Consider the following 16,243-nt stretch of genomic DNA (forward strand, 5'->3'; position numbering starts at 1 on the left):
TCAGCCATAAAAAGATGAAATCTTGCCATGTGCCACAACACGGATGGACCTCGAGGGTGTTATGCTAAGCGAAATAAGTCAGACAGAAAAATACCTGTCTGGAGAAAGACAAATACCATATGATTTCACTCATATGTAGAAGATAAAACAACAACAAACAAACACATAGATACAGAGAAAACACTGATGGTTACTGGGGGGACTGGGAGTAGGGGGAGGGCAAAAGGGCACGTGTGCACGGTGACGGATGGCCGCTAGACTTTTGGTGATGAACACAATGTAGTCGATACAGAAATCAAAATACGATGACGTACACCTGAAATTTTATATAATGTTATAAAGCAATGTTTATATTGGTTTATAATCAACATAAGCCAATAAAAAATTAATTAAAAATACAATAAATATTGACCAAATAGATGACTTTAATATGTGAAAGGCATCCCAACAGGGTTACTCACCATCCTGACATTTCAAAAAGTCATTCACATTCTCTATAAAAATTAGGCAGGGATATATGACTCCCTTTCCTCTATAGTACCAAAGATGACAAAGTAAAGATAGAAATGATCAAGAAATTTCACATATCTAATGTGCTTATCTATCTTTTAGCCAGGATCATACGTATTTGAGGCACCACACGTCAAAAGGTCTCAGATATGAGAAACACATTGAATCCATCTGGAAGACCAGTTAGGACGAGTAAGCAACAGAGTAGCCAAAGCTCAAAGTTGGCAAAAACTACCTCTTTACTGACTCTGGAGCCTACTGCAGTTACTGGGAATGCATCAGACTGGACTGGCCTAGACAGTGGCCAGACCTGTGCTAGGCACTGAGCATGATGGCACGCACAGGGCGAGTTCTTGAGAAACCACAGATGGATGGATGAATGCGTGACAGTAAACAAAAGCTAAGTACTGCACTAAAGGGACTATGTTTCTGGATGGCACCTACTGCCTTGATAAACCTTTGGCGAGGCTAGTAGTTCATTCTTCAAAGTTTTTCCTTAGTATTAGCAATGTCTGTCTGGATAGCATCAGTCAGTAAGATATTAGTATTGTGTATGGAGAGTCAAAATATTGAATCTAGGGCCTGGCCCTGCGGCCGAGTGGTTAAAGTTCTGTGCACTCTGCTTCAGCAGCCTGGGTTCACACGTTCAGACCCCAGGTGCAGACTGACTCCACTCACCAGCCATGCTGTGGAGGTGTCCCAGATACAAAAAAAATAGAGGAGGATTGGCATGGATGTTAGCTCAGGGGCGATCTTTCTCAAGCAAGAAAAGAGGAGGACTGCCACGGATGTTAGCTCAGGGCAAATCTTCCTCAGCAAAAAAAAAAAAAAGAAAGAAAAAGAACACATGGAATCTAAACCAGCAAATTTTTTTTTTATTGAGTTATTGATAGGTTACAATCTTGTGAAATTTCAATTGTACATTAATGTTTGTCAGTCATGTTGTAGGTGCACCACTTCACCCTTTGTGCCCACCCCCCACCCCACCTTTCCCCTGGTATCCACTAAACTGTTCTTGGTCCGTAGTTTTAAATTCCTCATATGAGTGGAGTCATACACAGATTATCTTTCTCTCGCTGGCTTATTTCACTTAACATAATTCTCTCAAGGTCCATCCATGTTATTGCAAATGGAATGATTTTGTTCTGTTTTGCAGCTGAGTAGTATTCCGTTGTATATATGTACCACATCTTCTTTATCCATTCGTCTGTTGCTGGACACTTAGGTTGCTTCCACGTCTTGGCTATTGTAAACAGTGCTGCAATAAACATTGGGGTGCACAGGACTTTTGGGATTGCTGACTTCAGGCTCTTTGCATAAATACCCAGTAGTGGGATGGCTGGATCGTATGGTAGTTCTATTTTTAGTTTTTTGAGGAATCTCCATACTATTTTCCATAGTGGCTGCACCAGTTTGCATTCCCACCAGCAGTGTATGAGGGTTCCTTTTTCTCCACAACCTCTCCAACATTTGTTGCTATTAGTTTTAGATATTTTTGTCATTCTAACGGGTGTAAGGTGATATCTTAGTGTAGTTTTGATTTGCATTTCCCTGATGATCAGCGATGATGAGCATCTTTTCATGTGCCTATTGGCCATCAGTATATCTTCTTTGGAGAAATGTCTGTTCATGTCTCCAGCCCATTTTTTGATTGGGTTGTTTGATGTTTTGTGATTGAGTTGCGAGAGTTCTTTATATATTAAGGATGTTAAGCCTTTGTCAGATATATGACTTGCAAATATTTTTTCCCAGTTAGTGGGTTGTTTTTTTGTTTCAATCCTGTTTTCATTTGCCTTGAAAAAGCTCTTTAATCTGATGAAGTCCCATTTGTTTATTCTTTCTATTGTTTCCCTTCTCTGAGAAGGCATGGTGTCCGAAAAGATCCTTTTAATACTGATGTCAAAGAGTGTACTGCCTACGTTTTCTTCCAGAAGCCTTATGGTTTCAGGTCTCACCTTTAGGTCTTTAATCCATTTTGAGTTTATTTTGGTGAATGGTGAAAAAGAATGGTCAATTTTCATTCTTTTACATGTGGCTTTCCAGTTTTCCCAGCACCATTTGTTGAAAAGACTTTCTTTTCTCCACTGTAGGCCCTCAGCTCCTTTGTCAAAGATAAGCTGTCCATAGATGTGTGGTTTTATTTCTGGGCTTTCAATTTTGTTCCATTGATCTGTGCACCTGTTTTTGTACCAGTACCATGCTGTTTTGATTACTGTAGCTTTGTAGTATGTTTTGAAGTCAGGGATTGTGATGCCTCCCGTTTTGTTCTTTTTTCTCAGGATTGCTTTAGCAATTCGGGGTCTTTTGTTGCCCCATATGAATTTTAGGATTCTTTGTTCTAATTCTGTAAAGAATGTCATTGGGATTCTGATTGGGATGGCGTTGAATCTGTAGATTGCTTTAGGTAGAATGGACATTTTAACTATGTTTATTCTTCCAATCCATGTACATGGAATGTCTTTCCATCTCCTTATGTCGTCATCCAATTCTCTCAGAAAGGCCTTGTAATTTTCATTATATAGGTCCTTCACTTCCTTAGTTAAATTCACCCCAAGGTATTTTATGCTTTTTGTTGCAATTGTGAATGGTATTGTATTCTTGAGTTCTTTTTCTGTTGGTTCATTACTGGAGTATAGAAATGCTACTGATTTATGCAAATTGATTTTATACCCTGCAACTTTGCTGTAGTTGTTGATTACTTCTAACAGTTTTCCAATGGATTCTTTGGGGTTTTCTATATATAAGATCATGTCGTCTGCAAACAGCGAGAGTTTCACTTCTTCGCTCCCTATTTGGATCCCTTTTATTCCTTTTTCTTGCCTGATTGCTCTGGCCAGGACCTCCAGTACTATGTTAAATAAGAGTGGTGATAGAGGGCATCCTTGTCTTGTCCCTGTTTTCAGGGAGATGGGGTTCAGTTTTTGCCCATTGAGTATGATGTTGGCTATGGGTTTGTCGTATATGACCTTTATTATGTTGAGGTAGTTTCCTTCTATGCCCATTTTGTTCAGAGTTTTTATCATAAATGGCTGTTGGATCTTGTCAAATGCCTTCTCTGCATCTATTGAGATGATCATGTGGTTTTTATTCCTCAGTTTGTTGATGTGGTGTATCACGTTGATTGATTTGCAGATGTTGAACCATCCCTGTGTCCCTGGTATGAATCCCACCTGATCCTGATGTATGATTCTTTTGATGAATTGCTGAATTCTGGTTGCCAAAATTTTGTTTAGAATTTTTGCATCTATGTTCATCAGTGATATTGGCCTGTAGTTCTCTTTTTTCATGGTGTCCTTGTCAGGTTTTGGTATCAGCGTGATGTTGGCCTCATAGAATGTGTTAGGAAGTGTTCCATCTTCCCTAATGTTTTGGAATAGCTTGAAAAGGATAGGTATTAAATCCTCTCTGAAAGTTTGGTAGAATTCCCCAGGAAAGCCATCTGGTCCTGGGTAAACCAGCAACTTTTGAGATAACTAATCAACTTCCACATCTACCATCTTCTTTGGGAAAAAAAGAGAAGTAAAGATGAAAAATTAAAAGGTACATTTTAAGGTATCATAAGAAAATCACAGATAACAAGTGCCAGACATTGTGTTAATGATTTTATGCGCATCATCTCATTTAGTTCTCACAACAGTCTCACGGGGTAATACTAGTATTTCTGTATTCCCACGTCACAGGTGAGGAAACAAAGGCTTGGAGAAGCTAAGAATCTTGCCCAGTAACGCACAGCTACTGAGCCGCAGAACTGGGATGCTAAGTGAAGATCATCCTCTGACAGATGTCTCAAAGGGGATCCTTGCTCAATGACAGGGAATCAGTCACTTCTAAGTAAGAGAAGAGCTGCCCTAGCTGGACCCATGGCCAGCATCCTTGGGTCCATCGCTGGGCACATTGCAATGACGATCAGTCAGAATAACCCCTAAGTCACAAGATGCACAGCAGAAAAAAATAAAACAACTAAAATTGTCACATGTTAATTCCCAAGACTTGTGCATCAGCTCATTTTCTGCAAAAAACACTTTCTTCCTTGACAGGTACAGATATTGACACCTATCTTTAAAAAAGAATCATAGTAGAACCATTTTTATAATAGCTGCAGCTAAAAAAATTTGGCAGTTTCCAAGTGTTCTATTCCCTGAAAATGTTACTCTAGCGAAGGCTCCTCTAGACTAGCTCTCAGCGAAATCCTCACACTTTTAACCTAAGGTGAATGACAAACACAAAGACGGCGACAGTGAGGCTGGAAGGAGCACAGGCTGTGTGTTGAGATGCTGGGGTAAGGGTCCAAATCCTCCTGACGTCAGGATGCTGCCCAATTTACATTCCACTGAGAACTAGCTGTCACTCAGGCCAAATCTCTCATTTTCTAAATGAAGAAACTGAGGCCCAGCGAGTATGGTGGCCTGTCCAAGATGACAGTAAAATAATAGCTGATCAGGATTTGAATTTATATCTCCTATCACTGTTAGGCACTTTTCCACTATACCTGTACACCAAAAAGGAGTACATGGTAAGAATTTAAAAAAACAGAACACAGAAAGTCCTAGAATAGAAAGAGATTATCTTGGGCCAGAGTGATGATGAAGGCTCTGAGGAGGCAGTAATATCTTTTGGGTCTTGAAGGATGAGTAGGAGTTCAATCAGTGGCAATGGGTAAGGGACAGGAAGAGAGAAGAGTAACATTCTGGGCAGAGGGAGCAGCACAGGTCAGGACACTTTAAAAAGTACCCAATGATAACCTGATCTCACTGTTTCAGAAGCAGGAAGAAAGGGACACCAGGGGAAAGGAGTGACAGAAAACAATGTTCAAATGCCATTAATATTTCCTCTAATTTTTAACCATGTGATCCAATGACGGTGCTACGTGAAAAACACCTTTACAGCAAAATCTATAAGAATCATCCAGCTGTGGAATTAAATTAAGCTTAAAATGCAGACATATTTTATGGTATGCGTTGTTGTTTTCTTGTAATTAGGTACAAAGAGTCAATAGCTTATGAGCAGCATTGTAATCAGCCTTACTTTTAACTTTTGTACAACCAAAGCAAGCCTCGTCTGAGCAGCTATTAATACGTGTCCTGGGAGAAGGGAGGAAACAGGAAGTTTGTGGTCCTTGGTCCCCTCCTGCACTCCCTCATCTTCACCAGTTTCAACATCATTCATGCAACAAATATGCGAGCACCTACGTTGTGCCACACACAGTGCCAGGGATTGAGGCACCCCAGGCCCCTTCTTGGTCTCAGGGGAAGGGACTGTAACCAGGATTCCAGTGCCCACCCAGTCCCACTCTAGAACACCGGGGCTGTGGGTTTCCTTTGGGCTACAGAGAGCCACAGGGTTTGGTCACTTCCTAGCAATCTTCCAGCTTCGCACATTTGACTCATTCTCTTCCCTCCCACAAAATGAGAAACCGTCAACCACACTTCTCCCCTTCTCTCTCCCAGTAAGGTGAATTTGTATTATTTATATTAAAAACAAAAACAAAAACCCACAAGCAAACTAGAAACCCCAACTTTAACTGCTGTCGGAAATCCGTCCATTAGAAAGCCATTCAGGTTAATAAGCAAACAATCCTGAGACTGCAGTGGATCACAGCGGCATCTCCCAAGCACGCCTTGGCACGTCACGCCCTGGGCTGCCTCACAGACCTACCTCACAGGGTGCAGGGGTGCCAAGTGCCGACCGCCTGACCTTCAAGGTGGTGGGTGGGGCTGCGACAGCCTGGGCAAGTGTTTCACTCTGGGCAACCTTTTCCTTCTCCTTTTATTCCAAGGTACCATCAAAGTATTACCATTTTCTACGTGTGCTGTGACCTGAAAAAGCGTGGAGAGCACTGGCTCGCCTTAGAGTACTTCTAAGTTTGGGAACGAGTCCAAGACTGCGCGACGCGGGCAACCTGGAGCAGGTCAATTCCCTCCAGTGGGCCTTCGTTCACTCACAGGTAGGAAGAGGGGGCTACTCTAAATGATCCCTAATTTCCCTTCTAGTTCTACAGTATACTTGTTCCTAGAGCTGTGAAATCTCCATAGAATAGCCCAAAAAATAACATTTTGTGCAGAAAAAAGGCAAAAATTGAAAGTGAGACTTGGAAAGCGCTCAAAGCTTGTAGCTAATTCTTGTTAATTTGACAAATCTGATCGGGTGCCTGCTGTGTGCCAGACAGCTGTGACTGACAGCAGGATTACACCTAGACCAGGAGCCCATTCCCTGTTCTCGTCAAGCTTAGTCCCCCGGGAACCACAAGCCAACTAAAGAGGGCAGTTATAATATAGTGAAATAAGTACCAAAGTGGGGAGACACGGAGCGTAGTGGGTTTGTGACAGGGGTACCCACTTAGGAAAGGCTTAGTGCAAGAGGTAACATTTAAGATAAGACTCAACAAGCAGGAGCTGCAGAGCAGTGGGGTGGGGGCTGGGGGTGTGAGGCGGCAGTGGACGATGTGTGGAAAGACGGCATTCTAGGCAGAGGGAATACCACCTGCCAAGACCCAGAGACCTGGTGACTTGGGAACTACACGGCTGGATTGTAAGCATTAATTCAAATAAGAGAGTGATGTGACAGGTTCGGAAAAGCCCTGTGGCTGCAGCGTGGAGAATGAACTGGAGCGGGGCAAGACGGGGGTGGGAAGATCCAGCGGCTGCTAAATCTACTCATATTATGCAGTGAGTCAGGCAACGGAACAAAAAAAGAGTTTAAAAGAGTATTCCTTTCAGTTCTGCTTGGAGAAGTCAAACGAGGTTTCCTAGAAGCTGAGACAGAGCTGGGTCTCAGAGGCTAGTAAGGAATATACAACAGCATCTTGTTACCATTGTGTTTTTATTTTTTTGATGCTCAGATTAAACTAGACCCCCAAATTCTGATGAAAAGGTCAAGAAAACATGTTTAAAAGATGCTTCAGAAGTCTCTTCACGTGAACCTGCTTTCAGCGACCCTGCTCCTTCTGTGCTAGTGCCGGAGAGGCTCTGCCTTCACCCTTCTTTACGTTTCACACACTCTCCCTGCGTGACAGACCCCGACCAAAACTCCCTGTGCACACAGGACCACGCTAAACTCCGTCACTCCAGCTCAGACCTCTCTCCTAGCCTGTATATTCACCGTTGCCGCGGCTCTCCACCCAACGTCCCAGAAGCACCTCAGAGCACAGTTCCTCTCTACTTGAGTCTTTCCTATATTTCTGCCAGAAAACCTAGCACAGCAGGCCCCCCCAAAATGTTAGTTTGTTTATTGACCATTTGGATATCTTCTACTCTGAAATGCCTGTTCAAGTCAGTTGCCAATTTCTCTACCAGGTAATCTGTTAGTTCCCTTATAGCCTTTGTAAGTACATATTCTATTGCTGTTAATTTAATTGGGTATATCCCCCCACCAGATTAGGGAGGTATTATGTCTCCCTTCTTTGTAAGTCTGACATCAAGCACAATACTAAGATACAGTGTGTCAAAATCCATAAGAACATTCATAAAATACTGCTCATAAAAAATTCACAAATAAATGCAAGATGATGAAATATAAGGGGAAAAAAGGACTATTCTTAAAACCAGGAAAGGAAAAGTACGCAGAAAGTTCGCTTGTTCAGAAGCACTATAATAAGTTCATATAATACAGAATCCAGAAAAATACACTTATAATTACATGTACGAAAGACCATTTCTTAAAATTACATGATTACCAAAAGCAACAATGCCACCAACTTTCAGGAAATTATTTTCAGACTATATTTTATAATTAATACTTATAAAATATTTTAAATTGAGTTTTACATAGTAAGTTCTTTTTCAACACTATCCCTATATATAAATTTATACCCTGCAAAACAGAATGCGCTTCACCATAGCAACAGTTCTATATCAACTCCTACTCAAGTTAGAAAAGGCATATGTAAAAGAAACGAATATTCTAGAATATTCTGAGATGCCTGCTGGAATAAATCACTCCACTTATTTTGCAGAAATCTAAATATAAGAGTTCAATGTTTCTTTAAAACATTCTTGTAATTAAGTAGAAGGCTATTTTAGTTTCTCAAATCTTGCCTTATTAAATATTATAGCATATCTTGTAAAAGAAAGAGGGAAAGAGGAAAAAAAATGAAAAAGGAAATAAAAAACAAAAAAATCAACGTTAAGGATAACATACTTGGGATCAGGTTGGTTGGCATGATGGGAGATGGGAGCAGTGACAGGTAATGGTGTTTAAGTGATTTATAAGTAAAATATAAATCAACGTACTAAATGTTATAACTATATCACTTTCTCAGGAAAAGCTATATCCTACTGGTAGTATGGGAACTGAAAAAGAAATTCTATGTTCACATAGTCTTCTTTTAAACGACAATAAAAGCCTTAGTACTTATTAACTTGGTTTGATAAATTAAGTAATTTGTAAATTCCCTAATTAGAATGAGCAAGTTTATAGACTTTGGGGATCAAGTTATACCAAAAAGTCTCTGTATGATATCAAAATGTAACATTAAACTAGACGTAATTCAAAGCATTTCCTTTCACTTACCACCCTGTGGCCAGCCAAATTCTCCTTGCCACACCTTTGCCATCCTTTCTCACAGCCCCAAATGGAATACCATTATAGTCCCAAGTCCCTTGCTATTCTGCACTCCCTTCTCTGACCTAATTTCCAGTTGCTCCCCTACATTTGAATTCTCCCACTGTCCTCTGAAAAATTTCCCAGTCCTTCCACGTTTCTAACCTCCTTGCTTAACATCTCCCTCCTAAACTGGCTTAAAGTGAAGCCCGGCTGTTGTTCCTCTGCAGCCCTTCATTTGGGGGCTGAGCTTTTCGCCACATCCTACCATACGTATCTCAGGGTCCAGAGTTCTTTCTTACTTGCTTCTTTAGGGCTTCACCACCTCTACTTGTCCTCACTGCAGGCATCTATAAACCTCCAGGTCACCAGTTTCCATCCCTTGGAATCTCTGACACCTGGGCTACCTTCATCTCCCCCTACAAATCTTGCTGTTATCTTAGATGATTTCAACATTCCCATGGATGACTTTTTCCCAAACTCTGTTCTTTGACCTCCTCATCTCCAAGGATCTTCTCCACTTCTGCTATCCACCTTCCATGGCCATAACGAGGATCTTGCCAACACCCAGAAGAACATTATCTCTGAAATCTTAAAATCAGGCACCTCATTCTCTGACACAACCTCTCTCTCTTAACTCCTCCCTAAATATTCATTCTTTCGTCTCATTACCAGACTATTTTACTCTATGTTGACGAAGACTTTCTCCTTGACCAAACTCTACTCAGGATCCTCTAAGCTCTCTTCTTGATGAGACCTCAACCTGGGCCTATAAAAACTGCACCCTCTCAGTACAAATGATTTCATTTACCATCCCCTGCCCACCCCCCGACCAAGAGATCAGAACAAACACTAGCACAGTTTCTAACAGCTCAAGGCCTCATCCTTAGGACGACCCCAGTCCCTCTTAAAATGCCTGCCTGAGAAAGTACAACACTGCCAGGAGAATTTACTGTTTGTTCCAGGCAAAATCTGGTGATGGGCAGATGGGCTCCTGAACCTCCTCTTAGAGCATTTACTTCAGAAAGTTCGCAATTATAAATTCTTTCTCTGCCACTGTGAGATGTAAATCTTTTACCACCCAGAACTGTGTTCTGAGGACTTGAGAGTCATCTCTTTGAAATGCAAACATTCCAGGAGGTAACTCTCCCTCCTTCCCAGTCCCTGTGGGTGGGGATAAACACCAGTTGCCAGTTAGTAAACCCAGATGGTTTCACAGTAACCAATCCTCTTTCCCCTTTTTGTAAATTTCCACTTGCCTGAATCTGCTCAGGACGCTTTCTTATCCCTGTTCCTCCTCTGTATTCTCTCATTCTCCCTTTAAAACACGCAGTCACTCTGCACAAACTGAAGCTGAGTTTGGTTCACACTGGACTCTTTACCCTATTGCAATACTGAATAAAACTACCCTTACTGCTTTAATTGGTGTAGGGCTTTATCTTTGACAATGTAACTGTATATGACACACAGACACACACACACACACCCTCCCCTCCCACACACTCACTTTTTCCCCCAGCTTCAATCACTCTCTTGCTGTATTCTCAATCTTTTGGGGAAATAATGTAAATTCCTTAATATGGCATATAAGCAAACTGGCTTCCTTATTTCTGAATACTTTTTGTTTTACACTCTATGCTCCAACCCTTATTCAGCATCTTCTGTTCCCTGAATTCACCCTGCTCTGCCTCACGCCCAGCCTCTGCCATGCTGGTTCCTCAACCTGAACACCCCTCTCCATTTCCCCAGCCTGCGGTGACTCCCTCTTCAGTCAGTACCTCATCCCTGGAAAAACCTCCCCAAAGGCTCCCCCTACCCTGGGTTAGGTTGACCTGCTCCATGCTCCCGAGACGCCCTTGTTTCCTGTATTGCAGCACTTCTCAAGCTGTATTGTAATAACTTATCTTCTCTGCCTGAGGGCAAGAATATTTCTGTTTTGCTTACCACTCTCTGTCCTAATACATGCTTCACGACCAAGGGCTAAACAGGCACTCAATAAGTACGTGTTAAATGAAGAAATATTTAAGATCATTTAGAGAACTTTAGCCCACACGACAAAAATTCTCATCTGAAATCAGCTGAAGCATCTCTCATTCTTTCACAGAACATCTGAAAATAGGAGAACACAAGACAAAGCATATCACACTACACCCTCACAGGAATTTGCAAAGCCATCGTATGATTCCACGCCACCAGCATTTTCTGGCATTTATAAATACAAAGTATTTTTACTGGGTTCCCTAGACTAATTAATTAAGACTCATCCTTTAGCTGCTAAATCTTTCCCTCTATGGATAATCTCTCGTTAGATATAGCACCAATTCCATATTTGGTGGTGAACATAAAACTATAGCCAAGGATTAGTCCATTTAAAGCCAAAGTTAAAACTTGCGTAAATTTTAAAAACACTATTTGGTATTTAAAAGTTTGGGATCGATGTCACCATCTCTTACTTATTTTTTGCCATAATGCAGTACTTACTGATAAATTTGTACTATTGGGGACGTACTGATCCTGTTCTCCCAGCAACACGTCAATCACAGGATGCCGGCCATTTTTTATTAGGATTTTCCTTTCTTCTTGTAGAGTTGGTCTGCAAAAAGAAGCATGTTTCAATTTACTAGGCACGGAAATAGCCTTTAAAAAAATCTCTAAGATAACATGAAAAATTTCTGTGGCCAGTCTGTCAGACAACAAAACCTTAAACATCGACTTTAAGAACATATGTTCAGAATAAGGCTTCGAGTATAAAAGTTAAATTTAATTATAAAACAAGAATTGGGAAGGCAGTTATTATAATGATAGTGCTCTGAGCACACACTTCAGCAGAGTCTTACTACGGCTCCACTACTGAGACCTGCCTTTATAAGACCCTTTTTATTTCTTATTTTTCTACTGTTCTCTAAGGTATTTTCATTAATAAAAATTAACATTCAAATTATTGCCACTTAAACCAGTTTCAGTAATAAGCATAATAAAGGAAATAATGTAAAATTATTTCTAGGTTTAATTATTACATTAATATACATTATATTGGACTTGGGGACAAAACGAGCTAAAATTTTTTATATTCTGTTTAATTAAAACATCTTTCTATGGGCTTTAGTGTCTTCCACTTTTTTTGACATAAAAATTTTTCTTGCCTTGCTGGTCTTGTTTTTTAAGCTTTCATCCTTCTGTTTTTATCTACACCGTTACCCACTGATCAAAGCTCCCACAGCGCTGTCCTACTCTCGGGCTCCTCCCCAGTGGTTACCACGGGACCAGTTTGGTGTCTGCCCTTCCCAAGCTTCTTCTATGCATTTAGGTTTACATACACCCATCACATCAGTTGTGATTTCTTAAAAAAAAAAAAAAACAGAATCATACTGTAATATATTATTCCACAATTATTTTTTTAACTCTCAGTATACATAAAAAATATATTTCACCACTTACCAGATGGGTCCAACAAACTCTTTTATTTTTTTTAAGTATTTCTAAGTCATTTTACAAATAACTGGCAGAAGTAAGAATAAAGAGGTAGTAAAGAAAAAAAGGACCTCATGACAAATTTTAGTAAGAATTTAAACAGAGAAAATCTCAAATTTTTATTCCATATTTTCCTGGTTTTGAAGGCATAGATACCTGAAATGGGCAACATACTCTGAATGTCATTAACTGCTCATCAGCTGTCATTCACACACCTGGACCATACTCATTTATAAATACTAATTCTAGATTTCAATATCTTTCTAATAGGTTCTAGCTTACTATTTCTGGCTCTTCTCTTGCATTGACAAAAAGCAATAAGAGTTCTTTGAAATGTTTCAAAGCTCATAATTTTGTTGATGAGAAGACAGCCATCTTCTCTGCTTCATAATTGCAAAACATGCTCATTTTTATATTTATAAATACAATGAGAATAATCAACCAAATGAATATTCTTATTTCTCATTATCTATTTTCTTTCAATCTTCTGCCTTCCACACCTGTCCACCTACAAACAGTATCAAATAAATTTTAGTGCAGAAACATCATAATAGATAAAAGAACACAGCCGTACGTCCTTTTACAAAACAGGATGGTCCAGATTCTTGTCACCAAATATTGCAGGAGGTGTGCTTCCTATGGAAGAACTAACTGGATGAGAATACTACATTTCATTTTGCCTTTACAAATAAATTATTCACACACTGATTCTTGAGTTTGAGACAATTCATCTAGGATATTGTTATCTGAACGCTCATAATCTGAGATTTTGTTTACACAAGAAATTCCACCATCATCATTACTATCTAGAGCACTGCCACCTTTCTCTTCATATCCATCTTTTGATTAATTAATAACTGAAATGTCTTATGTCAATTTTTTTCTCTGTGATTATGATGAAAAATTCTTAATTCTCAACTCTGTTCATTGAAAGTTCGAAGCAGACTACACCAGTCTCCAGTCTTCTTTTGTATCTTCTTGAAAGATGACGTAACACTTCAGGCAACACAGTGAGAAAACTGAAGAGTGACGTGATAGTGATTTCTCTCTGTTTTGCATCATCATTCTCCAGTTTTCTTCTTATTTTAGACTTTCATAGCATAGTGGGAATAAATGATAAACAATGATGAAATAATTCCTAGGATGATGAAATAGTAAAATGTTTCAGACATAGGAAACATAAAATCATTAAAGATCCCAAAATGCATCTTAGATTTACAAAAGGGTCCAATGGACCCACATGGTAAATGCAAGACAGAATGAGTTTTATTCTTAAAAAAGTAAATTTTCTCTTTGTTCTTTGGAAGGCCTTTAAGACACTAAAAACTGAAAGTAAGTCCAATGGACTTTGATGGTATGGTATACTGAAGATTAAGGATCATTTCTTGTCAGATCTTCAGCATTCTTTGGAAGCTGATGCATGGATGAGTTAGCTGTTCTCTGCTGTTGAACATTTAGATTTTCTAGATTTTCACTGTTAAAAACAATGCTGCAATGAACAAGCCTATACACATGTCCATGTGCATATGTCCAAGTGTTTCTCTAACCTAGAGGAAATTCTTGAAGTGAAATTTCTAAGTCATGGGTTACACATATTTTTTAATAAATAAGAGTAGCTATATCAATTTACCTTCCCACCAGCAGGATATGAAAGTTGACTTGTTTTTTCTTGCCCTCACCTAAAGTTGGTATTGTTTTTTTTGGCTGAGGAAAATCAGCCCTGAACTAACATCTGCCGCCAATCTCGCTCTTTTTTTTTGCTTGAGGAAGATTAGCCCTGAGCTAACATCTGTGCCAATCGTCCTCCACTTCATAAGTGGGTCACTGCCGCAGCATGGCTGACAAGTGGTATAGGTCCACTACCAGGATCTGCATCCACCAACCCAGACCACCGAAGCAGAGCACACCAAACTTAACCACTCAGCCACAGAGCCGGCTGCCACACTTTCTAATTTTTAACAATGCGCTAAGTGAACAGTGCTATCTCATTGTTTAATTTGCACTCATTGATTACTAAGGTTGAACATCTTTTCATCAATTTCTTGGCCATTTGTTGGTCTTTTTCATCATAATATCCTATCAATGACCCCATCAAGTTCTTTGACTCAGAACTTGCACATATAAGCACATTTCTGAACCTACTCATAACACCAAAAGATACTACCTTCCTAAATACTTGAATTCTTCTTCTTAAATATATCTGGCTAGCAAAACCTCAAGAATGTACACTCCCATTTCTTAAAGAAAGTGACCGATGTACCTTCTGAGTAAACAATTTGAAATCATTTTTTGGAAAGAAATATTTAAAATTACAGTAAAGAACAGTTCTTGGATTTTAGAGTATAATTCTAAAGATAGGATTTTTATCTAAATGGGTTATGAATTTACTGTAAAGGAAAAATGAAACCTTCTGTAAGTGATATGAGTTTTAAAATAAAATTCTAGGTTCTCTGCCAAGTGAAATCAATAAATCATATTCATGACATTGCTACGATTTCCTGGGAAGGTTTTCAGTTTAGAATAAAATTTTGAGTGATTTGTTCTGCTCTAAAATCTACACTGACTTATTCTGTTGCTATCAAATTATATAATTACAAAATACTTCCTGATACAGTAAGAAGAAAATGATAATTCAGAGAGCTGAGATGATACACTAGGTCAGGATAGTTATAGCAAGAAAGATATGAAAGTCATGTTGATGATTTCTATGGCACTGATGGAAAAAGAACCGAGGAAATCTGGATGTTACCTAGAAAGAATGAAACACTGATCTTGAATAAATTTATCTTATTTTCTATTTTTAAAATCACATCTTTCTTCTTTAAATGCCCCAGACAAACAGAACATAATCTATATTAGCAAAAGAATTTAATATCCAGAATATAAATTGGCTAGAAGGACCTAACATATAAATTTTTGCCTGATGTTAGACTACAGTGAATAAAACGTTGTAATAGCATTTAGAAAGAAAAGACTGCAATTATGAAGCCAAATAATCAATTTGACTTACTGCAATAGCTCAAACACACTAAAATCTCTAAATAAGCTGGGTATCTAAGAAAAAAAGTATACATTTCAGATACTTAAATAGTAGCTTAAAATGCATTTTGGATAAAAGTTTTGTATTTCATGGCTATTTACACTCAATTTTACGGCTGCTAAAAGAGATTGCATTACTTAAAGGTTATGGCATAATTTTTTATTTAAATTTTTTCAGATGGCTTTTTCTTAATGTAAAATATACAATGTCCAATTGGGAAAGTATTTTAGCACGTGAAACATTTCCTGAAATTGTCTGAGTGATAGAATAGGTGGATTGGAACAACCTCTACTGAGGACAAACAAAAAGTGGGATAAAGTATAAATAGGTACTTGAAGACACCTGATAACTAACAAGATAGCAGGGATTCCCAGGCCAGGAGCTGGGGCAGGACAGAGGCCCAGGGAGGGGGTTGCTGGTTTCTGAGAGACAGCAACAGCTGAGGCTGAGCACTATGGACAGCTCTGCTCTGGACTCAGACATCAAGGGCCTGCACATCAGGTATAAAGGGTGCATCTGAGGTAAGAAGTGCAGCCTTTGAATTTCTGAATCATTCAAGCCCCGATACGGATTAAGTGATGCTAGACTGTTAGGAGTGTCTTAAGACATCTGGTAGAAGCAAATGTGACTCCTTCAGAAGGAATATAACATCAAATTATTTCTAAAAATGATTTTGCAGATACA

General features: G+C 39.3%; 1 protein-coding gene across 1 annotated transcript in view; it reads right to left on the bottom strand.

Annotated features, from left to right (window-relative positions):
- The window catches only part of MSH3 (mutS homolog 3), a 159,962-nt gene that overhangs the window by 46,654 nt on the left and 97,065 nt on the right, over window positions 1–16,243 (bottom strand). The window contains exon 19 of the mRNA XM_014857018.3: window positions 11,530–11,641. Coding sequence (XP_014712504.2) covers window positions 11,530–11,641 — 112 coding nt within the window. The remainder of the gene's footprint in view (window positions 1–11,529; window positions 11,642–16,243) is intronic.

This window comes from Equus asinus, chromosome 9 (genome assembly GCF_041296235.1).
Source record: "Equus asinus isolate D_3611 breed Donkey chromosome 9, EquAss-T2T_v2, whole genome shotgun sequence".
In the NCBI taxonomy this organism is placed as follows: Eukaryota; Metazoa; Chordata; class Mammalia; order Perissodactyla; family Equidae; genus Equus; species Equus asinus.